The following is a 27,970-nucleotide window of genomic DNA, read 5'->3' on the forward strand; positions in this document are numbered from 1 at the left end:
TATACCGCAAGGTTACCATTCACGTCACAATTTTTGAATGACGGAAAATACGATTTTAATCCTGTCAAAATTCCATACCGAGCGATAAGAAGTATTCACTTCAAAAATGAAGCCTAAAAATATTAGACTATTTTAATTTCATAGTCAATTACGCAACAATGTCCGATCTGCACCCATAATGTTTTCAGTAATGTATTCCATTATTTCGTAGATTGTGATGAGATTTTGTAAGTATTCCACAGAGACCACAGATAGAGGAAGGTGATCTGTGAAGTAGTCTAGCAGAGTATGCTAGTATGTAAAAAATAGTATTGAGAAGCTCTTCTAGACGTAAATTAAAGTTTAAAATAAGTAGGGAATAAAGGATGGACCGGAAAAATAAGATTTGTAATTTTGACAGTTAAAAATCTTGTTAGTGACTATAGTTTGAGAGCTGGCAGATGCACAGGTATATGCAAGCCAATAAAAAGAGAAAGAAGAAGATATTGTGAGAGAACGCAGTGAAAAACTTTGATACAATGCTGTCGAATAGAAAATTTCGTGTTATCAAACACTTGGTTTAAGCTTCCACCTCGTTGACTCTATAGTTGACAGTCGTCGTAACACATTTATTGAAATAATAATTAAAGATTGGTCTTTTAAAATGTCCCAAGTCGGCGCAAATATTAAAACTGCCCGATATAAAATATACGAGCTCGGATCATGGGATATTAATTGTTACTATTAAATAATTTTACATCTAAATGAAAAAAATACATTTATAGAATAACTTGTACAGTAAGGGAAAAAAACTCCTTACTGTATAATATAATATGTATCAAAAGATTTATATAATTTTAAATTATTTCAGTTGTTACAAAAGATATTGTTTCTAAATATGCAAACAAAACGAAGGCTGATTAAGACAGTTTTGTTTGTATCCTGGCAGGGTCGCCATGTTATGTTGGTATTGTTACGTTGTTATAATGCCATGATAATCTTGCGAGGGTTGAATGTCGAGTTGAAATACTGACTCTAACTTTATAACTTTATTTACGATTTACAACATCAATCAACATAAGATGTTGTTTCGCGGGGTAGTCCTTTAGGACACCCTTCTCACAGGACGGCTCACTAGCATAGTAACGATCTGAATAATAACAGTACTACAAGTATCCTATCTCAATCCCTCTGTGGGCTATTTATATTTCCTTATAATTTGAACTTTGAAAAGTAAAACTATACGTGATCGTCTACGAGGTTATACAAACAAACTGTCTTCACCAGCCTTAGTTTTATCTAACAATAAAACTCTGAAAACGTTTGTTTTCTATACTTCCACAAAATTTATTATAACTAAGTGACTACAGCTGTTTCGGCGGAGTGCCTTTCTCAGCTGTAGTCACTTAGTTATAATAAATTTTGTGGAAGTATAGAAAACAAACGTTTTCAGAGTTTTATTGTTAGATAAAATGAACTTCCATCAAGTAACGGACGAATCCATCAAGCCTTAGTTTTGTTTGCATATTTAGAAACAATATATTTTGTAACAACTGAAATTATTTAAAATTATATACATCTTTTGATACATATTATATTATACAGTAAGGAGTTTTTTCCCTTACTGTACACTATGTTAATAAGAAATTTCCCCTAATCTATAAAATTCCAAGATAAAATTATTATTATACCTACTAATGGGGTACTAATATCCACCTGTTAATCTTCAAGCCGACCTGGGTAGTTTTTAAAATGTACCTGGGTATCATAAAGGGCTAAAGGATTATAGTCAGCCGAAATGGGACCCCGTGATCTTACTCGCTAAGGTGTTCGATTTTTTGTTGTGTTGTATTGATGTGGTATTCTCTGTTTCTATCCTTTTTTTTTGGTATTTATTTTCATTGTAGTTCATCCCTCTGGCTTTACCTGCTTTTATAATTTCAAAAATTGTGTAAATTACCTATTTAATTCCTAGCTGAGCCCTTTCCGCTGATCACTAAAGAGGAATCCCATTGGTGAATCCCAAAACTTCGAAATTTTCGAAAAAAAGAACATCAAAAAGACAGCACTCTTAAGGTACGTATTCATTAGGTTGGTGCTCCGTGTAACTGCTCCAATAGATACGGCATGCGCTCTTCTACATATAAACCACAAACCGATTGAATCACCGAGGGTGAGTGCCGAGCGGGAGCACCAACGTACCCACTATGAGGAGAGCAGCTACACGGAGCACCAACATAATGGATACGTACCTTCAAAGATTCCACAAAAAACACATTGAAAATCTGCAATCAAGATGGAGGTGTTAGCCAGGTGACAGATAACTGTCTCATAAACACCATAAACAGAATTTTTAATGTGTTTTTGGTACAATAATGTGCCGTCTTTTAGATTTTTTTTTCACAACTTTCGAAGATTTTTTCGGGTTTCTTGGCAAGTTAGTTTGAAAATAATGAATATGTTTTACAAAAAGTGCTCCAAATTGAACTCTGATGTTGAATAACTGATAGTGGATCTTAATATGGTTTTCACCCATTTTCTTCTTCTTAACGGGCCCTATCAAGTCCCCTTGACGTTCGTGATTAACATGGCGAAAGAAAATAGGCTATCTTTCTACATTTGATAATCCAGCAGCTCGCGAGCAGCATTTGCTCTCTTAAGTGCTGCCACATTTGTCAGCATAGCCGTCCATGGTATTTTTAGTGTAAGTCACCCATTTTACAACATAAAAATGTGACAAATTTGAATTATCCATATCTGTTTGCCCGCCCGTAAACGCAACTACTCGGACTACTCCGTCATTCGAACAGATAAAATGACAAATGGGGTGGCTAATGAAAGTTTCGGTATAACCCAAGGGTGGTATTAAAAGTGAGAAATTTGACCTCGTACTTCCGTTTCGGAAGTTGCAACCGGACATAATATTTTAAAGTCGCCAAAACAGGATAAGCGGTATATTATTCGACGCGCCTTCACAATACGAGAAGAAATATACACTTCCGGTTTTTATATCACTTGCGGTTAAAAAATTGATGACCGGAAGTTTGGTAAAAATGACTCAAAATATGTGAAATCGTATATAAATCGATGCAAATTACATGAAGAGTTCAAATATCGACTTCACGTTTTCCTTCCGGTCACTTTTACAATTGTGTCATATAAAGGTACACTTTTATCTGTTACAATACCACCACACTGATCCCTAAACCCACCAAATTAGATATAGCTTGATGATATTTAGTATTAACTTTCCTTGAATGATTAATCTTACATATTAGTAGGTATGATGAAGGTGAGTGTTAGAAGGATATGATGAGATTAAAAATAGAAATAAATATTAGGTATACTCACTGACTATGATTATTAAGATTACAAGACCAATAACACCCATTATTATCATCATCTGAAACAAAAAGATAATGAATAATACGCATGGAAATGTAATTATAGTCCGTTCGCTAAACTCAGATACAACTGGCTAGTGATTTTAGTAAGTAATTTTGCCAATTTGGTAAAATTGGCAAAAAAAAATCATTACTAAACAGTTAGTAATTACTAAATAGTTAGTAATTTTGCCAAATTTGTCAAAATTGGCAAAAACCAAAAAAATTACCTACTAAAATCACTAGGCAGTTGTGTCTGAGTTTAGCGAACCGACTATATCACAATATAATACTATAATAAGTATCTAGATATACTACACTCCTGGCAAAAAAAACTGGGACACCTTAAAAATGGGTCATTTTTGATCTGTCGAATCTCCTAAACCTGTTGTCCGATTTTAGTGATTTTTTTAATATGTTATAGCCTTACTCTCTAAGAATATGTATGTAGTAATAGGGTTGCTGAACAGGTAAATGTCATTGTATACCGGGTGTAACAATAATACAGTGTCTTTTCCTAAAATTTCATAACACCCTGTAGAATATTCTAGCATTTAAAAAATATTGAAATTAAAACTCAATTGTAGCTTTAGCCTTTCTTAACATTTTGTTTTTTGATTCATTCACTTATGTTGGATAATGAAAAAGTTAGGTACTTTGACAACCAGCCATGTTCTTCATCAATACAGGGTGTTTCTAAATAAGTGCAACAAACTTTAAGGGTTAATTCTACATGAACAAATAATGACAGTTTGCTTTATAAACATATGTCCCCAAATGCTTCGTTTCCGAGATACGGGATATTGAATTTTTTCTTACAAACTGACGATTTATTTATTGCTCTAAAACCGGTTGAGATATGCAAATGAAATTTGGTAGGTTTTAAGAGGTAGTTATTTCACATTTTTTGACCTACAATTTAAAATTTTATATTCGCCATTGGCGTGCATACGGGTAATATGACCCGTATGCACATGGTGAATATAATGCAATATAATGCAATGGTGAATACAAAATACATAATTGTATGTCAAAAAATGCGCAATAACTGACTCTTACAACCCGCCAAATTTCATTTGCATATCTCAACCGGTTTTAGAGCAATAAATAAATCGTTAGTGTGTAAGAAAAAATTTAACATCCGGTATTTCTGAAACGAAGCATTTGCAGACATATTTTTATAAATCAAACTGTCATTATTTTTTCATGCAGAATTACCCCTTAAAGTTTGTCGCACTTATTTAGAAACACCCTGTATTGATGAAGAGCATGGCTAGTTGTCAAAGTACCTAACTTTTTCATTATCCAACATAAGTGAATGAGTTAAAAAGCAGAATGTTAAGAAAGGCTAGGGCTACAATAAAGTTTTAATTTTAATATTTTTTAAATGCTATAATGTTCTACAGGGTGTTACGAACTTTCAGGAAAAAACACAGTATTATTGTTACACCCGGTATACAATAACATTTACCTGTTCAGCAACACTATTACTACATCCATATTCTTAGAGAATAGGGCTATAACATATTAAAAAATCATTAAAATCGGACAACAGGTTTAGGAGATTCGACAGATCAAAAATGACTCATTTTTAAGGTGTCCCAGTTCTTTTGGCTAGGAGTGTAGTTGGTGCTGTGATAGTGAAAACAAAATTTATGCTATCAAAGAAGCTTTGCCTTTCAACATAATTTGTTCTACCAATACAGTTCATCTACAGTTTTTTTAATCCCGTTATGTCCTCTATGCCGCGGCAAGTGCTGAACAGTACTCATCTACTTCTTCTTCTTCTTCATAACATGCCATGCTTTCTGCATAGGCGCCCACCTTACATTGTATTGTCAGGTGAGACTTTAGACCGTCAGGATTAAATTAATCTATTTTAAAACGTTTTTATATACTTCACTTGTTCTTTGTCTGTCTCAGGCGCGGATCCAAGGAGGGGTCAATGGGGTCAATTGCCCCCTCCTTGAGACTTCGCCTGGTGTCGCCTTTTTTTAAGAAAGAGATAATTACGATTGAAAATAAATAGTGAGTATTGTGTCCTGTTGATAATTGAATAACGGAATGAAACATAAAACAGAATTCCTTCTCCAAAGTAAGTGTTCTCGGTCTTACTGTATGATGTCGAGTCTTGGACTGTGAATAAAATCGATCTACTTATCTAAATCGCATTGAGGCTTTCGAAATATGGTTCTATAAAAGAATTTTAAAAGTATCTTGGGCGAAGAAGATTCGAAACTCCACAATACTAGAACGTCTCAGCAAGACTACTGAGATTATAGAAGGCATCAAGAATAGAGAAGTGGAGTATTTTGGACATGTAATGAGAATTTTCAAATATAGGTTGCTACAAAATATTATGCAAGTGATAATAGAAGGCAATCACAGTCCAAGACGAAAAAACACTTCGTGGTTGATTTAGAGTGACAGTGAATAAAATTAAGATAGCTATGATAGTAACCAACGTTCTGAAAGAACATGGTACATGAAGAAAAATAAAGTAACAGAACATACCGAAAAAGAATGCTGCGTACGCGAGTGACGAGAAAATTTTTATTTCATTGCCCCCTCCTTGCAAGGTTGCTGGATCCGCCGTTGGTCTGTCTCTTTGTCACTGTGTACGAAAAATCTTGTGATCGATTTTAAACATATTTCCCGACTAGGTAGAGATCTGAAATTTTCAGAGTAGCTCATAACTCGATGACAATGCAATATTCAACATCTTTTACATGGATCCATTGAGTCTTATTATTCCAAAAAATCATAGTTATTTTAATACTGTTGCACTAGAACTTATATGCTACGTATTTATGTGCATACGTAACATCCAGTATGGTCTAGAGGCTAGGATACCTGGCTTTCACCCAGGAGGCTCGGGTTCGATTCCCAGTATCGGAAATCCGATTTTTTTAAATTGGTGTTATTATAAAAAGTTCTTATTTTATAAAAGTGTAATTATTTAGGAGCATTGTGAAGCATTTCATATAGGCCAGAAACCGAAGCTTTTCACCTCGCAATTTTTACAGAATGGATCGATTTGCTTGAAAATTTAAGAATAAGTAGTGGATAGTCCAAGGATCAAAATCTATGAGGCCAAAAGGAGCTTTTATCATGGGGGTGGAAATTTTTTATTTTATTTTGACCGCAAAAGTTGATAAAAACATTCATTCTAACCAAAACATGTTCTATACATTTTCTTAATAAATTTAATAGTTTTCGATTTATTCGCTATTGAAAGTGTTAGTTTTGTATAGAAAAAAACCAATGTTTTTCGATATACTTATTTACGATTAACTGAATTTTTGCCGTAGAAAATTTTTTTTCAAACCAAGTTCTTGGGAATTCAATAACCTACAATGTCATATTAAAACATTTTTTCGTCTCTCTGATGCTAATCTTTCTATTCTGAAGAAAATGGCATTTTTTACCAAACTACAAAAATTCGTTATTTGCTTTTAACTCCAGTTTTTTAAAAACTAGTCATTCTAAGCCAGTCAAACTTCTAGAATTTATTAATAATACATAAATAAATAAGAATGAATAAGGCAAATGACTAAAAACACCGCTAACTTACATTATTATGCTTCCAATTGGATTTCTCCTTTTTTTTTTCAAAAAAATATATTGATTTTTTAACCGTAACTTTTAAATTTTTTATCTTAGAAAGTTTGTTAAAAAATAATTTTATAGATTTTTACTAGATCTATAAGCCTATTAATATTAAATCTTTTTAAAATCCTCAGTCGCAAAAAGAGGTGACTTTGAAAGGGTTGGTAAAGGTGGTTTTTGCATGTTATTACAAGTTTTAATTGTCACTAGCTCACTCACTTTTCGCCATAAAAAATTTTTTGCAAACCATGTTCTTAGGAATTGAATAAGCTACACTTTCATATTTAAACATTTTTTCGTATCGCTGATACTAATCTTGCTATTCTGAAGAAAATGCCATTTTTTCCAAACTACAAAAATTCGTTATTCGCTTTTAACTCCATTTTTTTAAAAACTAATCATTTTCTAAGCTGGTCAAACTTCTAGAACCTATTAATAATATATAAATAAAAAGACCAAATAAGGTTAATGACTAATTTTAATTAGGGTGGTGATTAGGGGGTTGCTTGCGATCACTTTTTCGCTGAAAAAGTGATCACTTTTTCGCTCTTTTTATTTCTGGAGATAGATATTTGTAAGTAATTAGTTTGAACAAGTTGTCCTCGAAAAATGCATAGTTTTCCCGTCTTTTGACTTTGCATCTACAATATTTAGCATTTGGCGAAGAAGAGCCAACATCTAATAAAGTATAGCTCGATTACTATTGGTTTTAAAGAAAATTAAAAAAAAAACGGTTTTGTTTATTTTTTCAAAAGGTACATTTTTGTAAAGTTGTTTTGATAAAGCGAAAACTTTTGGAGTTATTAGCAGAAAACTTATTAAAAACATTGATTTTGAAATGAACGTTTCAAACTGAACGTTTTTACCAGCTTTTGCGATTAAAATATAATAAAAAATTTCCATTCCCGAGATGGGGTGGCAACCACCCACATGGTAAAAGCGCATTTCGGAATCATATAGATTTTGATTCTTGGACTATTCACTATTTCTTCTCAAATTATCAAGCAAATCGATCCATTCTGTAAAAATGGCGAGGTTTTGTCATATTTTAAGCTTCATTACTTGGACTGATAACTGTGGATGCCTGTCCATTGGCGAATATTAGCTCTATTTGCTGTGCTATTTTTTAGCTTTTGTTAGGATGTTTTCGATGTTAGTAATTAATTATATATCGTTTAAACTTACCTTTAAATTCTGTAACCAAAATTTTCTCTTTAGTTTTCCCGCTTGCTGTTCAAATTGTGAAGCACCTTGTTGTAAAGCATCTAAAACAAACATTCAGTTAATTTATAATATTAATAAAAAATAAACGAATACATTACATAAAAATACGTGTATATTTGCGGCGAGGAAAGTACTACTAGACGAATGAGGGAAGTACTAGACCAAATAGGTGAGGAAAGTACTAGTACTAGACGAATGAGATGAAGGAACCGGTATAGGAGACAGAAAAATGAGTAACATGCAATACGCAGATGTCACAGTTATTTTCTTCTTTAGACGGAGGTTGGCAATTATCACATCTATTCTGATCTTAGATGCTGCTGCTCTGAATAGTTCGGTTGATGTGCATCCGTGCCATTCCCTCAAGTTACGCAACCATGAGATTCTTCTCGTTCCTGCACTTCTCCTGCCTTGGATTTTCCCTTGTATAATGAATTAAAGTACCTATGTTGTATCTCTCATTACGCAAAACATGCCCCAGGTATTTCAGCTTTCGTGTCTAGATGGTTTCCAATATTTCCATTCTTTGGTGACTCTTCTCATGACTTCGTTGTTTGTTACATGCTCGGTCCATGGTATCTTCAGGATTCATCCATACTCCCACAGTTCAATTGCTTCCAACTTTTTAGTAGTCGAAGCGTTAAGTGTCCATGCTTCTATCTCGTAAAGCAGAGTCGAGAAAATATAACATCTTGCCAGCCTACACAGTTATACTAGCAACAAAAGAACTCGAAATAATTACCATCATCGAACGACCAAGCCAGATAATAAGTACCTAAAGAATTCGGACTTTAGACCAACACCGAAAAAACAAAAATAATGATGGTAGAGAGGAAGAATAATAATCTACCTTACATACACCAAGTGGAGAATTTTGAAGTTGTAGACAGATTTGTATACTTGGGCTCCCTGATAACCAACAATGGCGATTGCTTCTCAGAAATCACGCGTAGACTAACAATGGCCCGAACTGCAACACAGCTAAATTAATTAAAACATGGAAAGATCAAACAATAACAAGAAATACTAAGCTCAAGTTGGTTAGTGCTCTTATTTTTCCATTGCTACATCTTCTTCTTCTTCAACCTGTGTTCGTCCACTGCTGGAACTAGGCCTCTTCCATTTGCTTCCGTCGATTTCTATTCTTGGCAATTGTCATCCACTGTTTGCCCGCGACTTGTTTGATATCATCTGTCCACCTCTTCTGGGGTCTGCGTACTCCTCGCCTGTTCTCTCTTGGTCTCCAGTTTCTTAATCTCTGTGTCCATTTTTCGGAACTATCTCGAGCAACATGCCACTTAAGCCTTGATATACGTTCTACATACATTGCTACATAGCTACATACGCAGTTAAAACATTTACTCTCAAAAAATCGATAGAATTACGATCGAAACCTTCAAAATGTGGGTCTATAGAAGAATTCTATGTATGTACTGGACAGAATACAGAACCAACCTGTCAATTATGGAAGAGCTTCATATACAGTGCGCTGGAATAAGTGTTACACCCCCTTATTAACTTATTTATTTTTAGTACATAAGCAAAACGCTCGGACAGGTCGATTTTTAAAATAATCATAGTATATTATAGCATCAATGTTTCGAACTTTACGCGATCCCTCTTCGGGTGACAGGCACAACTTTGATTTTTTTAAATGGGAAAGTACATCATGCGACATCTCGTTTAAAAGCTTTTAAAATACTCATTACAAAAATGTATAATACTTTAATCCTTTTTGAAAGCGTAGGCGCAAAATTTCGGTCGAATTATTTTTCAATGTATCCATTTTTTTTGAATCCTGGAAAAATTAATATGTATTTTTGAAAAATTTAAACGCAGAATTAAATATTACAGTATTATCGAGGGTCAAAAGTCCCTGAAAACTACTATAATGATTATTTTAATAAGACACAGGGGTGAAAAAAAAAGAGAAAATTTAGTCTGATTTTTAATTTCAAATAAATCATTCAAAAGCAACTTTTTGCTTATTCTAAGGGACTTTCAGCCCTCGGTAGTAATGTAATCTTTCATTCTGCGTTTAAATTTTTCAAAAATACTTATTAGTTTTCTCATGATTTGAAAAAAAATATAAATGCGTTTAAAAATAATTAACGAATTTTTCGCCTACGCTCTTAAAGAGGATTAAAGTGTTATCTGTATATTTTTGTAATCAGTATTTAAAAAGCTTTTAAACGGGGTGTCACATGATGTACTTTCCCATTAAAAAAATCAAAGTTGTGCCTGTCACCTGAAGGGATCGCATACAGTTCGAAACATTGATGCTATAATATACTATGATTATTTTAAAAATCGACCTGTCCGAGCGTTTTGCTTATGTACTAAAAATAAACAAGTTAATAAGGGGGTAGCACTTATTCCAGCGCACTGTAAAAGACAGGCTATTAGCAGAAGTAAACCGAGCATACCTAAATTGCTTCGGCCAGATTACTAGAAGAACGGGGACCATGGAACTATTGGTAGTAGAAGGAACGGTAGAACTCCGAAGACCAAAAGAATGATCTCTAATAAGAATAATACGATGGACAGACCAAATGAAGACTCCGGTGGGAAAATTCCTACATGAAGCCGTCCATTTGGCACAGAACTGTAGCACCAATGGAGATAACAATGTAGTAATATTTAGAGTGTTATTACGTCCTTACAAGGGCTCAATGGATGAGGAGGTGGAGGAGGACATAAAAGTTAACATAACTTGAATCGTCAGTGCAATTCCCGTTACAACAGATACCTATATAAATGTTTAGAGCGAGATAGAGAGAAAGAGAGAAAGAGAGAGAGAGAGACCAAATCAAAAACAAAAATTTCTTTAAAAAGGTTGCAAGTGTAAGTCCATGATGTATAGATATATGAAAAAGGTCAATACTCACAATCTTTATTCATAAAAGCTGTTAAAGGAAGCCTCCTGTAATACCTGTTATCAATAAAGATTGTTAGTATTGAGCTTTTTTCATATATCTATAAAAAATTTCTTTGTTTTTCTTACCTGCTCTATCATCTAATTCTGATAGTTTCTGATCTCTTTCCAATACTTTTTCTACATTCGTTTTCATGATATCCACGACTTCGTCGACTTGCGCCTGTGTTTGTTGAAGCCGTCGTTGGGCCGCGATTTGTTGTGGCGTTCGCGGACCGCCCACAATGCCATCGTCGCCGCCGCTACCCGCCGCCCCCGCACCGGGGGCTAGTGCATCCCCTGCTGACCTGTAACAAGAAAAAAAATATGTAGATGCTGTTGGAATTTCATAGCAATTTTATACAAAAACTCGGCTACTTGTTAACTTTCTCTCTACTTTAATTAGAAGGAGTCATAGAAAAAAAAAACAATAAATATAATTGAGGGGGCCAGACGTAAAAGGGCTTAAGTGCAGTTTTGATAGTTCTGAGATAATCAGCTTCAAAGTTGTTTTAGTTTTTTAAATTCTATAAGTCATTAAACTAAAATATGTTTAGTGTACAATGTACTTATATTACTATAAAATGATAAAAATATAAGGGTAAATTATTACTCTTACTATATCCTTCCTTTTCTTCAATTATTAAAAAAATATACTTGAATCGGTATATGGTGTTGATAAATGTTACTGGTAAAACGGTTTAAGTGCAGATGTTTACTACATATTACTAATCATTTTTATCCCAGCTGTTATCCATAGTGTAACTACAACTGGCACGTTGCATAATACTTAATTAGTCTTCAAAATTGGTCACAAATCTAATATTTATTTACTTAGAATTAATAATAATAATAATATCGTATGGCATTTTTGCCGGGGAGATCCTTTCGGATAGTTCCAGCGCCAATTACATCTTTAACCCTATTTCAAGTAACTAGTGTCGATGTACACTAGCCCAGGGGGACCGACGGCTTAACGTACTCTCCGAGGCACGGTGAGACGGCTCGTGTCATTATTGGAAATGAAAATGGTTTGTCTTTGGCAGGGATCGAACCCACGTACACTTTCGTATGAGGCCAGCAATTATGCCGTTACTCCACAGCCGCTCACAATTAGAATTAATACTGTGTTTACGCATTACAGAATACTAAAAAAAGTTTTGTGGTAAAATGATTCAAGCGCACTTAAACCCGTTTATTACTATTTGTTTTTACAGAAAAATAAAAATAGTTTTGTGGTAAAACGGTTCAAGCGCATGGTTAAACCTATCTATTACCAAAGCAAACTGCAATTGTTTTCAGTGAACTAAATGTAATGGCGATAGATGGCAACTGTAGGGCGAAATATGATTAAATCATTTTACCACCAAGTTATAACACCATTTAAGTATGCGAATCTGTACTTAGAGTAAAATTTTAAAAAAGTGCACTTAAACCCTTTTACTTCTAACCCCCTCAATTCGAGCAAGCTTTGGAATGAGCCTTTCCCCTCTGTGGCTAGACACTTCCATACAAGAAATTCATAATAAATATAAGTCTTCTTAACCTAACATGTATACCTAGACTAGTATCTTGATTTCTTTGAAACCCAATACTAACACGACATATTTTACAACAGTCATCATATCTAATTTCATCCATCCTAGGGCTCTCCACTCAAATTAGAACCCTGGTATGTAGTCATTCTTCTCAACGATCGAGTGCCAAGGAGATTTCTTGCGTCCTTATACCCATCATCCTCTCATCGTTTTCTAGGTCTTCCAATAGATCTCTTCCCCTGCAATCTTGCATTCAACAGTTTGTATTTTTTTGGAAGCCTGTAGCATTTTTATTTTCTCATCCTGTATAACTTTTAATTTCTGTTCTAAAAAATCTTCGAAGAAAAACACTTTATAATTGCGTCTCAAAATTGTCGATTAGAATAAACAACATCCAATCATTTATTTGCCTGGAAAATGTCGCTGGCAGAACCATAAGTGTTTACATGGATAACCGATTAAAAAACGAGGCATGTGATCCAAGGTTAAGAGAGTTAGCGCCGCATCGACATTTTTTTAAAATTATTCCCACCTGAGAACATAAGGCGTTGAAATTGTTCCAGTACCATAAATTCCCGTTCGTCCGCCATAAATGGGAGTGAAAATATAAGTTTTTGTGTTTTCATTTTTGTGAAACATACTATGGTTTTCCTGATTTCAAATTTATCTCTTGGCTGAAAAAAACAAAACATGTTCAGCTACCTACTTATGGGAGTGGAGGTGAAGTAGTGTCATAATTTGCTCGCTGGGAAGGGAAAGCTAGTTCCTCCAGTAGTTATCTGTTAAAAGAACCCGCAAAGTCTGCACTGTTTGCAGTCAATGTATGTACAGTGAATTTGTGTTCCAAGTTTCTTTAATTTGTTCGCTGATTGTTCAGTTATTTATAATAATAGGAGCTACAAAGACCCTACACCACATAGCTGTTTGAATAACACCATTATTGTTTTCACCCAATTTTAAAAAAATGTGAAAACTTTGAATTATCCACGTCTGTCCCTCTGTCTGTCTGTCTGTCTGTCTATCTACCTGTCTGTGAACACAACTCCTCCGTAGTTATACCAGGAAGAATAACAAATGAGGTGTCAAATAAAAGCTTATAATCCAAGGATGGTACTAAAGGTGAGAAATTTGACCTAGGCTGTCTGTCCGTCTGTCCGTCTGACCACGAATATAACTCCTCCGTAATTATACCAGGTATAATGACAAATGAGGTGTCAAATGAAAGTTTATTATCCAAAGACGGTACTAAAGGTGATAAATGGCTCTCTGTCCGTCTATCCGTCCGACAGCGAATATAACTGATACGCCATTATACCAGGTAGAATGACAAATTATATGTCAAATGAAAGCTTATAATCCAAGGACGGTATTAAAGGTGAGAAATTTGACCTAGACTGACTGTCCGTCCGACCGCAAATATAACTCCTCCGTCACTATACCAGGTAGAATGACAAATGAGGTGTCGAATGAAAGCCTATAATACAAGGATGGTACTACGGGTGAGAAATAACAAATATATACTTTCGGTTTCACGACTGTCTGTCCGTCTGTCTGTTCATCCGCGAATACAACTCCTCCGTTATTAATACAGATAGAATGACAAATGAGGTGTCGAATGAAAGCTTATAACCTAATAGACCAGTAAGGATCTGTGAAAAAATGTCTATTTTTGGATGTGAGAGGTGGCATTCGGATTTTTGCAGATAAAGTTAGGTGACACCTTCAGTAATAATAATTGACTTATGCTCCTTCTCAAATATACCCGGAACATTAATAAAATAATTAAAATATTTAAAAATTTCGAAAAACGTTGATTTTTTTCTGCTTTCTTTGCTTATAACTTTAAAACGATTCGTTTTGGAACAAAGTCGTAGAGAAATAAAATAAATATAATTGAATTTTGCATGATATACGACTGGTCAAAAATGTCTTAACGTATCACCTTTCCTGCAATATAGCAATAAATACAAAATAAGGGGGCAAAATACGCCTGTTGTTCTTCAATGTTTTTAACCACTTTGGTGGCACTTAGAACCTTAGTAATTCGCTTAGGAAATTATTTGTAATATACTTAAACGGTGTACCAAATTTCACTAAAATCGACGTAATAGATTTTGCATAATAAATTTGCAATCTAAATGTTTTTAAAAAAGTTCAAATTTTTTAAAATCTTTCTGAACAAAAAGTAGACCATTTAGAAGTTGGCTAATTTTTTTACATATAAAGAGGTGCTCTACCTATCTAATACACTTTACAGAATTAAAATCGGATTATTTAAGGGGCCTCAGCAATGTTTTAAACTTATAAACAATTTTTTGGCTTATAAACAAATAGCTTTGTTTAGTAATAAAAAAATTAATTTTTAGCAATGCAAATAATTAAAACTGGTATAATTTGACTTAAACTTTCAAATGCTGTCAGCAGAATTGCTATTTTATTTTTTAATCAAATTTATTCGCGTTCAAAAATTGCAATTTTTCGATTTTTTGAAAGTTTTGAAAGTATGCATCCTACGAAAAAACTTGTAAGAACATTTTTTGCTTAGAATTACCCAAGAAATACAAAAAAATGTTTTATTTTGTGAAAAATCGATGTTATGTAATTCCTCCAGTTCTCTGTTTATAACAATCTTATCGACATCCGGATCAACTGTTACCCAAAGAAATCGTGTCCTACAGGTCAAAAAATACATAAAAATCTTGGGTAAGTCCATCTAAATAAAGTCTACTAAAGTCCACTAATTTGTTTATAAGCCAAAAAATTGTTTATAACTTTAAAACATTGCTGAGGCTGCTTAAATAATCCGATTTCAATTATGTAAAGTGCATTAGATAGGTGGAGTGCTTCTTTATATGTACAAAAATTGACAAATCTTTGTATGTTCTAGTTTTTGTTGTGCAAGATTTTAAAATTTTGTAGTTTTTAGAAAAAGTTAAGATTGCAAAATTATTATTCAAAATCTAGTAAGTCAATTTTAATGAAATTTGGTGTACGGTTTTAGCACATTACAAAAATTTTCTAAGCGAATTAGGAAGGTTCCAAGTGTAACCTAAGTGATGGAAAAGCATTGAATAAAGACAGGTTTGTTATGCCCCCTTATTTTAATTTATTGCTATTTTGCAGCAAGGGTGATAAATGAAGACATTTTTAACCAATCGCATCTGATAGAAAATTTAATTATCTTTGTTTTATTCCTATACGACTTTGTCCCAAAATGAATCGTTTAAAGTTATAAGCAAAAAAAGTAGAAAAAAAACGAAATTTTTTGAAATTTTTAAATATTTTATTTTTTTTATTAATGTTCCGGGCATATTTGAGAAGGAGCATAAATCAATTATTATTAACGAAGTTATCACCTAACTTTATCCACAAAAATCTGAATGCCACCTCTCACATCCACCTAAAAACAGATCCTTACTGGTCTATAAGGGCGGTATTAAAGATGAAAAATTTGACCTAGGACTTCCGATTTTAGAGTTGCAACCGGAACTACTGTTTTAAAGTCACCGAAATAGTACAAGCGGTATATCATTCGATGTGCCTTAGCAAGATGAGAACGAATGTAAAATTTTGTTTTTTTATATCATTTCCGGTTAAAAAGTTATAACCAGAAGTGCCATTATAGTCGCAGAAATAGTACATGTAACACATCAATCGAAGCGTATTGAAAAGTTGAGTTTAGTTCCGGTTTTGAAGTCATTTCTGTTTAAACAATGATGACCCAAAGTTTAGTAAAAATGACTTAAAATTAGTAAAATCGTATATCAATCGACTCAAAGCTACAAGAAGATTTCAAATATCGACTTTCAGTTCTACTTTTGATACTTTGGGTGAAAAACTTACCAAGTCCAATTACTACTTGTTACTTTATGTATTAAGACTGTATGACATTATGCATTTTCTTGTATAATTTCTGATATCGTTTCTGATATGTCAAAAAAATGCATAGTGTCACACACAGATACAAGAAACGATATCAGAAGCGATACAAGAATTTATGTCAGTACAAGAACTGCGCCAATTTGTGCGCAAAGAGCGAAAGCGTAAAACTTGCTGGTAAAACGTCTAAATGTCATAATGGCGGCTGAAAATGGGATCATATGATTTATTATGTATTTTTTGTAGGTATTATTTATAAATTCTTTATTGATACTTAATATAAATATGGACTACTATTCTACTAATAACCATATATTTAGCTCCTAGTAAAATTCAAACTATAACTTTGGCTTTCATTTTGTTGCATAATTTTTTAATAGAGGGAAATACAATAGTTCCTAATTTGGAACTGAAGGTAATTCTAATGCAAATATTTTAGCACAAATATCAAAACAAAATAAAAACAAACAAAAATCAACCTTATCAAACAGTCAACGTAAAAATTCTGGTTAACATTAAATGTTAAATTTATGTTTTGAAAAGATTATCAATTTTATAAAATCCTTAAAATCAGCTGTAGACGTAGTATGCAGTATCTACTACCATACCAATGTAACATGACACAGGGTGGCAAACAAAATTTCGACCAATCACGTGCCGAATGTACGTACAAGAAACGATACAAGAAAATGTATATAACTTTCTAATATCAGAAACGATATCAGAAATGATACAAGAAAATGCATAGTGTCATACAGCCTTTAGATTTGTATTAAGAGGTAGATACTATATTAAGAAATAAAGCACTTTTTAAATATAATTCTGATTTTTCACCAGTATACAAATGATTTTGTATAAATAAACACTGACTTCGTCTCTTTGTTTCTATTTCTGTACGTGTCACATAATATATTTAGGACTAGCCCTCGGCCCTTTACATGACTCGATAATTTATTCCGAGAATCTGAAGGGTGTTCAGGTGTCGGTAAAGTGGGGAACATCACGACACGTACTGAATGTATGAATGTGGGTAATGGTTGATCGTTGAACCCATCGATCCGATTTGTCGCTTATGTAGATTTTATATAGGTTTCTAAAAACACTAAATATTATTTTTCTACAAGAATAAACGAACTGCTTTATACGGGGTGGTGAATCGTAAAATGGGCCATAAAACTCTCAATGGGAAATTCTAAACTGTTGGATTCCTTCCTTCCTAATTATTTTACATCAACAGTCATGAGATACATTTGCAGAGGACTGAAATTTGACGATCAAATTTTTATGCTAAAGACTAAGTTTTCAATCTAATAGCACATAAAACAACACCAAAAAATGTTAATCTACATCCTACCAGATTGAAAACAATGGGAACCTTCTCTGGTTACACCTCCGAGGCTTCTACAATTTGCAAGCCATAACGGATGCTGAGACTAAGGAAGATGAGGGAATTTTACAGTTTATAATTCACGTCCCATCTGCTCAGCGCGGTAAAGTTCCAACGAGAATGGTTCCCTTCGTACTCCAATCAGAGTAAACATGTAAATAAAAAATGAATAGCCATTTTCAATTTCGTTGCAACACGAAACTATAGCCGCATCATTATTCCAGTTCAATCAGAGAGTGAAGCAAGCACCTCTACCCGTTTAGAAACTTATTGGTCTCTCATCAGGAGGCACATATGCTTAGTCTCAACATCCGTTATGACTTGCAAATTGTAGAAGCCTCGGAGGTGTTACCAGAGAAGGTTCCCATTGTTTTCAATCTGGTAGGATGTAGATTAACATTTTTTGGTGTTGTTTTATGTGCTATTAGATTAAAAACTTGGTCTTTTGCTAGCAGTTGCCGCTAGGGCATCCCTGCCATTTCGTTGGTTACAATCCGTGACTGCACGCCGGGGTTTGTCCTAGTTGGGTCAGAGAGAGCAGCATATGTGCCTCCTGATGCTAGACTAATAAGTTTCGAAACCGATAGATGTACTTGCTGCACTCTCTGATTGAACTGGAATAATGATGCGGCTGTAGTTTCGTGTTGCAACAAAATTGAAAATTGTTATTCATTTTTGATTTTATGCTAAAATTATTATAAAACAACAGTTATGAACAAAATCTAGGATTACATTATGCTCTTTGTCGATTTTAAAAACACATACGACTCCATCTCACGATACGGACTATAGGACATTATAATAATATCCTATGGAATTTTATAAACATACCATCTATGAGAATAGTATTTGAGGAAGGCGATATAACTTCAAATTATATGAGAAGCAGAAAGAGATGTATGGTAGAGATGTAATGCCTTTGATAAAAATAGGTAGGCTTTGATGGGCTGGTTCAAATGAAAATTGTCCACACAGATGAACCCTATTGGCGGTACCAGTAGGAAACAGGAATATAAGTAGCCCAAGACTGGGATGAAGGGACGGTGTGGAAGACGGTGTGGTTGAAACAGAAACGAGTGGGGAAGGTCAAGGCTCAACTAGAGCTTTATCGCTACTGATAATGGTGGCATTCTTGCCGAGGAAATTCTTTCAGACAGGTTCCGGCGCCAGTTGTACCTTTAACTCTGTTTCAAGGAGCTACTGTCGATACACACCAACTCGGGGGACCGACGGCTTAACGCGCCCTCTATGTCGTTGTTAATGCCGAGATTAGAACTCATGCGCTCTAGCTTAGAAAGCCATTATCTTCCCACTGAGCTGCGGCCGTCCAAACACGAAGCAATGAGATCACTAGGAATACCAGTAAACCTAATTAGATAAAAGTATGCTAACTAATCAGAAGAGTTCGAAATTAAAAGAGGAGTGCGACAGGGGTGTGTATTGTCACCACTACTATTCAATGCATACTCTGAAGAAATTATGAAAAGAGCTCTTGGGGGAGAAACAGCAAGGATAAAGGTAAATGGAACGCCAATTAACAACATTAGATATGCGGACGATACTATCATAATATCAAACAACCTTAAAGACCTCCAAAAGCTAATGAACAAGATAGTTGAGTATGGAGAAGAATATGTATTATCAATAAACATCAAGAAAACTAAATTTATGAGGATATCAAAAACCCAAAATAATGATGAAAGCCTGACAATTAAAGGTAAAACTTTAGAACAAGTAGAAAACTACAACTATCTTGGCACAATAATTAATCACACAAACGATTACTCCAAAGAAATCAAAGTTCGAATAGAGAAAGCAAGAACGAACTTCAATAAAATGAGAAAGGTACTTTGTGCAAGAGAACTGAAATTAGACTTGAGAGTTAGGCTAGCAAGGTGTTATATTTTCTCGACTCTGCTTTACGAGCTAGAAGCATGGACACTTAACGCATCGACTACTAAAAAGTTGGAAGCATTTTAACTGTGCGTGTACAGAAGAATCCTGAAGATATCATGGACCGAGCATGTAACAAACAACGAAGTCATGAGAAGAGTCAAAAAAAGACTGGAAATATTGGAAACCATCAAGACACGAAAGCTGCAATACCTGGGGCATGTTATGCGTAATAAGAGATACAACATACTTCAATTAATTATACAGGGGAAAATCCAGGGCAAGAGAAGTGTAGAAAGAAGAAGAATCTCATAGTTGCGTAACTTGAGGGAATGCTACGGATGCACATCAACCGAACTATTCAGAGCAGCAGCATCTAAGATCAGAATAGCCATGATGATTGCCAATCTCCGTCGCGGAGATAGCACGTGAAGAAGAAGATGCTAACTAATACAGTTAATAAAGTCATGATATATGGAAGTTCTTTAAATCAGTTTAACGTCAATAGAGGATTAAAAGACGGAAACCCAGTCTAAACAGACTTATTCAATCTAATACCAGACAATTAGAAGAGCCAAGATCCAGACAAGCGGCACAATTCTGAACAAACAACAACAGTGTATAGGTTTCGCAGATGACTTGGTGTTTCTGACACGTTCAAGAATAGAGAAAAATGTTCACAAAATTTGAAGAAGCTAGAAAATATGGTCTGACTCTAAATAAAAACAAATCAAGTACATATATGGAAATGAGAGGGGAAAATGCAGAAGAAAATAAATGGATCACTATAAAGATGAATGAGAAAGAGTATAAATTTGAGCAGGTAACATAATTTGAGTAACTTAGAGTAAGAGTTACCAGTAGAGGACAAAGGAGCAAAGAGAGAGAAATAGATAAACGATTGATGAAAGGTAGCAACGCAGCAGGATCATTAAACGGACTGTTGAAGGCAAAAACGTGTCCAGGGCAGCCAAAATTCGAAATTATTAAACAGTAGTGAGATCAACTTTGTTTAATCCATATGAAACTTGGAATTCGAATCAGAAAGAAGAAAAAGGGCTAGAGATTTGGGAGAGGAAAATCTTGAGAAAAGCTTTTGATGATATAAAGGGGGCTAACGGAGAATGGCGTAGAAAAACGGAGATGTTTAAGAGATCCAACATAACACAGAAATTCAGGGCACAGAGAGTAAGATTGGTTGGGACATATTATACGAATGCCATAAGAAGGAAACGACCCAAGAGTTTTGAACGCCGGAGAATAAGGGAAGGAAATAAGAGGGAGACCACAAAGGAAGTGGTATGATGCCGTCCGGACTGACATAGAAGAAATGGGAGCAAGGAACACTGAAGAGAACAAGTAAAGGACCAAGGGCGGATCCAGGACCGATTTTCGGGAGGGCCATGAACTTTTTTTGGGGAGAGGTACCGGAGGTACGGGGAGTAATTTTTAAAAATTAGGGTTAAAATGGAGAGTTTTAAGCCACTTTTCACACACTTTTACCATGTGTTAGAAGTGCCTTAAGATTCTCAATTCCTGCCGTAGTACTGATTCCTACACATTTCTTCGGATCCAAGTGCAGTTCTTTCAACAAGTTTATTACTATTTTTCCCAATGCTTCTCCGGTCAGGTATTGTTCTTTCCCTCTTTCTTGATTTTCTCTAATTATTTTTAGGTTCTCATAAGCGCCAATGAACTTGACAAAGTCTTCACGAATGTTGTTATTGTGTATGTATCTTAAATTTAGAGAAAGCTGTTCCACGTGCGATACGTCGGTCGTTTCGTCAAATATGACACACAGAGTAATGATTTGCACTTTGAACCTGATTTATTATTTGTTCAATTATTTCTTCACCACAACATGTTATTAATAGATTTTGACTGGTTCTACTAATGTACGTTGCTCAGGAAGATGATGTGGATAGGTGTTATTTAAGAGTCTTATCTCCTGATGCGATTTTAAACCTTAACAATTCCCCTCATTGCTAGGTCCAGCATCTTCGTCCAGAAGCAGAAGACCATCATCACGATGGTCTCTTAGAGGAATATTTTGTCGACCTAAGATAAGAACACCATAGACCCTACTATTGGTCGTAGTCTTTCTTTATTTTTTTTTTGTATCTGTTTAGACCTCTGAGAGTCTATCTGGTTAATGACTGACTTTTGAAGGGTTGCGATAACTTTGTATTAGAAAATACAACTCAACCTGAACGCACTCCTTGTGGTATGATGTTTTTTCATGGATTTGTATGGCTCCGTCATTGCTCATGAGTTTGGTGAAAGATGTTAAAGGTTTCGTGACAAGGCTTTGGGCTGTCATCCCTTTATTGTGACCATATTTTTCATTAGAAAAATAAAACGCAATACTTGTAAAACAAGTGCGAAAATACTAACCAACTCCTTTGTTCTAAGTGCTAGTGACTCAAGTAACGCTTCATTTATTTTTTATTTTTTGTGTGTATAGAATATGGAAATTGATACGATTTTGATGGCTGTCAAGGTCGTTCTAACAATTGGCACTTTGTAAAATTATCAACATTTTGATTTATAAAATATTCTATGTCATTCTTGAAGCTTCTGTTACTTCTAGTCGAGAAAACATATTTATCCCCTGTTTTGTACATAATATATTATGTGTTTGAAATTAAAAACATTTGAACTGCAAATATTTAAATTTATATTTTTTTAAATTCTCGGAGGGGGCCATGGCCCCCATGGCCCCCTCCCTGGATCCGCCCTTGTCGGAAAAAATGGAAGAATCTAGTTAAGAATATCGAGGCCAAAGAGCCTGTAAGGCTTGTAGGGCTGTTATATATAATATAAATTACTTTCATTAATGATTTACCAAGTCTATCCCTATCCTCACGTTGATCAATATCTATTAAAAATTAACGAAAAATTCCAATAATAAAAACTGTCTACTAAAATATTTCTATGGACGGTAAGTTCGTATATAATTAAGGACATGTACTTGACATATCGATTATTCAGCCGTTCTTATTTATTAATCATTAATTTTGCGGAAGTTTTTATCAGTAACCTGCTGTTTTCCTACTCGACATTCTTAACAAGTACAGCCGATAACAATCACAATCCAATACCGATTATATAATGAAATTAAACCAAATAGTACAAAAATAGATCTTAGATAAGGGCGAAAGGGTTACACTTACATTATTACACTCTAGAAACGGACAGAACCACGTCGGACACCCCAATCAACATTTTCTATTAATACTCGATGTATATATCTTTATATATAGGTCATTTAAGTCTACCGTAATTTCTTCTAAACGTCAATTTTCTTAAGATTACAATTTTCCATTCTACGTACTTCATACATGCCGTTTCTCAATACGCATGCGCCGGGAAAATTTTCAGCAAAAATCAATTCCTAACACCTACCCAAATCAAACAAATTCCCTTGAAAGCTTTCAAAAACAAATAGAAAAATTTACAGCGCCTTGTCCACGACTCTATTTAAAAGGAAAACCTTTTTACTACATGAAAAATAAATTCCAAATAAACTATAAACAAAATGCACGTTTATCTAGTATGTATAAACTATTAATTAAAAAACTAGTTGATTATATACAAATCTACGATAAGAAAATAATTGGACTGAATAAAACCTTTGTTGCATTGCGAGAATGTGTTTTTAGTTTAAAAACGAGAAAACTAATAATAAAAATGAACTTTTCTTAACAATCCTTGAATATTTACACACCAAAAAGTCATTAAAATAAACTAATTGTCCTCAAATCTAAGCTAGAATTGTGCGAAAACGATCAACCCTTTTCTACAACCCCGAAATACCAAAAAATCCTACTCTACATCTAATATAATTACTTATAGGCTACATGATAATATAAATGATACTTACATGATTGAAAAAAACTAAAACTTTTTATTAATATTGTTTAAGAACAAACACTAAAACACCGAAGGAATATGTGTGATTTTTAAGCAGTTGCTTCTATTGATCGTGACGTCAGACTGGCGCGCCTGACTTGCGCCTTTCAACGTCACATAGGACGACGCATTTGTAGATGTCAGTGTAGGTTTCCCACCTTTAAATTTGAAACATTTCCTACACAGTGGACGAACTAGAGGTTTTGACATAAGAGTTATGCAACTGGTGTATTTTTTTACGAATCTAGACAAAGAGAAACAAGTAATTGGACTTCGTAAGTCCTAGGTTTTCATTTAAAGTAATCGAAAATAGAACTGGAAGTCAATATTTGAACTCTTCGTGTAAATGTGCGTCGATTGATATACGATTTTACTAATTTTGAGTAATTTTGACTAAACTTTGGGTCATCATTGTTTAAACAGAAACGACTTCAAAACCGGAACTGAAGATTCAAATTCAACTTTTCAATACGCTTCGATTGATGTGTTACATGTACTATTTCTGCGACTATAATGGCACTTCGGGTTAGAACTTTTTAACCGGAAATGATATAAAAACCAAAATTTTACATTTTTTCTCATCTTGCTAAGGCACGTCGAATGATATATCGCTTATACTATTTTCGACTTTAAAACAGTAGTACTTACGGTTGTAACTCTAAAACCGGAAGTCCGATGTCAAATTTCTCGTCTTTATTACCATTCTTGGATTATAAGTAGGGGTCGACAAGACAAGAATTCTTGTCTTGAGAACAACTTCTTGTCTTGTCTTGAGAAAAAATCAAGAAATTTAAAAAATCTTGTCTTGACGTTTTCTTGATATCTTATATCTTGTCTTGACTCAAGAAATTTCAAGATCTTGAAATTTCTTGATTATCCGGTTTGGTGATTCCCCTGCGACCTTTTTATTGCGTTGCGTGCTAACACGGCCTCCACTGCCACTGGGGGAGTCCCTGATCAGTATTTGTTTCCTGACGAACCCAAAATTTATGTATATGCTTACAATAAGCATTTTGTATGCTTCGTACATATTCTAAGCTTAGCTGTCCAGGATTTCATAAAAATTGCTGAACCAAATAGAAACAGTTTAGACATCGAAAAGGATTTTGATTATTTTGAGGATGAGATCAAAGTAGAAAATGCTATAAATGCTACTACTTTAGATTTTAACTCTCCTGTAAGTAAATTTCAATACCTTATAAAAAAAATCAAAAACTCAGGGCAAATGCAACTTAAACTTAACAGTGCTCGCGAAGCTATAAATTGTAAGATGACTATGCCAGAACTAGATGTGCCTACAAGATGGCATTCAACTTTCGAGATGCTAACATGAGCTTAAGTGTAAAAAATGCTTAAAACTATATTTTGTTACAACAACCAAAATCTAAATAATTGGAAAATGTTAGATAAAGAATAGTTCTGATCAGTAAATTTTGTCAGTATCTGAGAAGGTTTAAAACACTTTCTTCAATTCTCGAAGGGGAAAAATATTGCACACTCCCATTGGTAGTAATTGGAGTAAATTTACTTTTGGACAAACTGGAAATATGGCTCATGAACTTAATAATAAAATTGATAGAGACGCTACCGATGAGCAATTAATTTACTGCAATCAAGCTGCGAGAAACAAAATACTAAAACACTATAACAAAACTACTTGGATATACTGTATTGTTGTTATTTTGAATCCTCGCCATAAAGTAGAGGCATTTTCCCCTTCATCTTGGAAAAAGCTTATATAATCAGAGGCAGTACAAAAATTTGAACAAATATTTGAAGCTAACTACTTTAATAAATTCTAGAATGATGTATAGAATCCAATAGCAGAACCAGTACTTAGTCTGAAAAAAGAATATAACGAATTTGATTAAGATTTAGAAAGCTGATATGATAATGATAAATTAAAATCTTGGAAGAATGAAATTAAAAAATACTTAAATGAGCCTAGGTCAGAAGATTTTGAGAATATACATAGGTACTTGATTGGCAGAGAAGACACGAAAATATCTATCTATCTGTCATTATCGAAAATGGCCAAGGATTTTCTCGGAATGCCAGCAGCATCTGTACCTGCGGAAAGGCTATTTTCAAGAGCATCTTTAACAATACCGAAGCCAAGAAATCAGCTAGGCGTTGACTCCATAAGAAGTGTTACCTGCCTTAATTCATGGCTTATCAATTCCGATTTAAAAATGTGCAAAATTTGTTATTTAAAATAAAATCTAGTTTTTATTATTAGGTAGTCAAGATGTTTCAATATTTCTTGTTTTCTTGACAAGAAATCTTGGTATTGACATAAAATTTCTTGTCTTGTCTTGAAATCTAAAATTACTCTTGTCTTGATCTTGTCTTGAAATCAAAACAAGATCAAGACAAGATCTTGAAATTTTCAAGAAGTTGGCGACCCCTAATTATAAGCTTTCATTCGACACCTCATTTGTCATTCTATCTGTATTAATAACGGATGAGTTGTATTCGCGGATGGACAAACAGACGGACAGACAGCCATGAAACCGGAAGTATATATATTTGTTCTCGTCTTACGAAAGCGCGTCGAATAATATATCACCTGTACTATTCCGCTGACTTCAAAACAGTAATTCTGGTCGCATTTATAAAACCGGAAGTCCTAGGCCAAAATTTTCACCTTTATTACCATCCTTGGAATATAAGCTTTCATTTGACACCTCATTTGTCATTCTATCTGGTATAATGACCGAGGAGTTATATTAGCGGTCGGACGGACAGACGGACAGACAGCCTAGGTCAAATTTCTCACCTTTAGTACCATCCTCGGATTATAAGCTTTCATTTGACACCTTATTTATGATTATACCTGGTATAATCACGGAGGGGTTATGTTCGCGGTCGGACGGACATACGGACAGACAGCCTAGGTCAAATGTATCATCTTTACTACCATCCTTGGATTATAAGCTTTCATTTGATACCTCATTTATCATTCTACGTGGTATAATGACGTAAATGACGGAGGAGTTATATTCGCGGTCGGACGGACAGACGGACAGACAGTAGTCTAGGTCAGATTTTTCACCTTTATTACCATCCTTGGATTATAAGCTTTCATTTGACACCTCATTTGTCATTTTACACGTATGATGATGGAGGAGTTGTATTCACAGACAGACAGATAGACAGACATACGGACAGACGGACGTGAATAATTCAAAGTTTTCAGATTTTTTCAAAATTGGGTGAAAACAATAAAATCAAAAATCCACGAGGAAAATAAAATTCCTGTAGCCGGCTGTATACCATAAATCACAAAAATACTAGATCCTTTGTAAGAGGTATATTTAAAACTCCCTAAATAAGGGTTACATTACATCACAAAACGTTTTCGGATATCCATCATCAGTGTTAAAGGGTTTTTATCCAAAACATTTTGATGGCTCAGGCATGCACATTATCGGCTTTTATTAACACTGATGATGGATTTTTTAATCCGAAAACGTTCTGTGAGGTAATGTAACCCTTAGTTAGGTAATTTTAAATATAACTTTTACAAAGTATCTAGTATTTTAAAAATGAAATCCACACATTTCCTCCATTTTCTCCTGTCCATAATCGCAGTTCTCCAATTTGTTATCCCGATTGTTTCCAGGTCTTCATTACACGCTTCTAGCCACTTTTTTCTTGGTTATCCTCTTCTCCTCTTTCCTTCCCCTCTCATTGAGAGGCGAAGGAATCCCCTACGCCATTTTCGCAATTTGACCTAACCACCAACTCTTTGTTCTGACGATCTGGCTTATTTCTGGTTTGTTCTCTGATGTCCGCATTTGTTCGTCTCCTCCAAACGTCTTCATTGTCTTTTACTCCGCCGAATATCTTCCTTGGTCCTTAAGACACTCCTCTCCCAAATATTCAGTATATTATCTTGATTTTTGTTCATGACCCATGTTTCTCTTCCGTACAGGAATGTGGGCTGCATCACTGTTCGGTATAGTCTCAATTTTGCCTCTCTGGAAATATTTTTTGCTCTTAGTAGTTTGTGTAGGGCTCCGATAATCTTTCTTCCTATCGAAATTATCGTCACAATTTCTTGGATTTCTTCCCCTTTACTTGTTAGAGTTACTCCTAGATACTCAACTTCGTCACCTTTTTAAAGCAATACTCTTTACTCTCGTGGTTTGTGGTAGTCTTCAATGGTGTTTCTTCATATGTGGTCTGTCCCATGTCCATATACGTTGTTTTTTGCTTATTAATCCTCATGCTTTAATCCTTTTAATGC

General features: G+C 34.4%; 1 protein-coding gene across 6 annotated transcripts in view; it reads right to left on the minus strand.

Moving 5' to 3' along the window:
* Positions 1-23,844, minus strand: part of LOC114326607 (neuronal synaptobrevin) — a 76,482-nt gene extending 52,638 nt beyond the window's left edge. For 5 of the 6 annotated variants that reach the window (XR_003651868.2, XM_028275026.2, XM_028275024.2 and 2 more), the window contains exons 1-4: positions 23,690-23,844; positions 11,200-11,417; positions 8,157-8,236; positions 3,331-3,382 (exon numbers count right to left, since the gene is read on the minus strand). Coding sequence is in view for 5 of the 6 variants with exons in the window: in XM_028275026.2 (XP_028130827.2) it covers positions 3,331-3,382; positions 8,157-8,236; positions 11,200-11,417; positions 23,690-23,691 (352 nt within the window). In the remaining variant the exon portion in view is untranslated. Of the gene's footprint in view, positions 1-3,330; positions 3,383-8,156; positions 8,237-11,199; positions 11,418-22,979; positions 23,138-23,689 lie in introns of those variants that run through there. The other variant, XM_028275025.2, reaches the window with a different exon arrangement.
* Positions 23,845-27,970: the final 4,126 nt, after the last annotated feature.

The sequence above is a fragment of the Diabrotica virgifera genome, chromosome 3 (assembly GCF_917563875.1).
Source record: "Diabrotica virgifera virgifera chromosome 3, PGI_DIABVI_V3a".
Lineage (NCBI taxonomy): Eukaryota > Metazoa > Arthropoda > Insecta > Coleoptera > Chrysomelidae > Diabrotica > Diabrotica virgifera.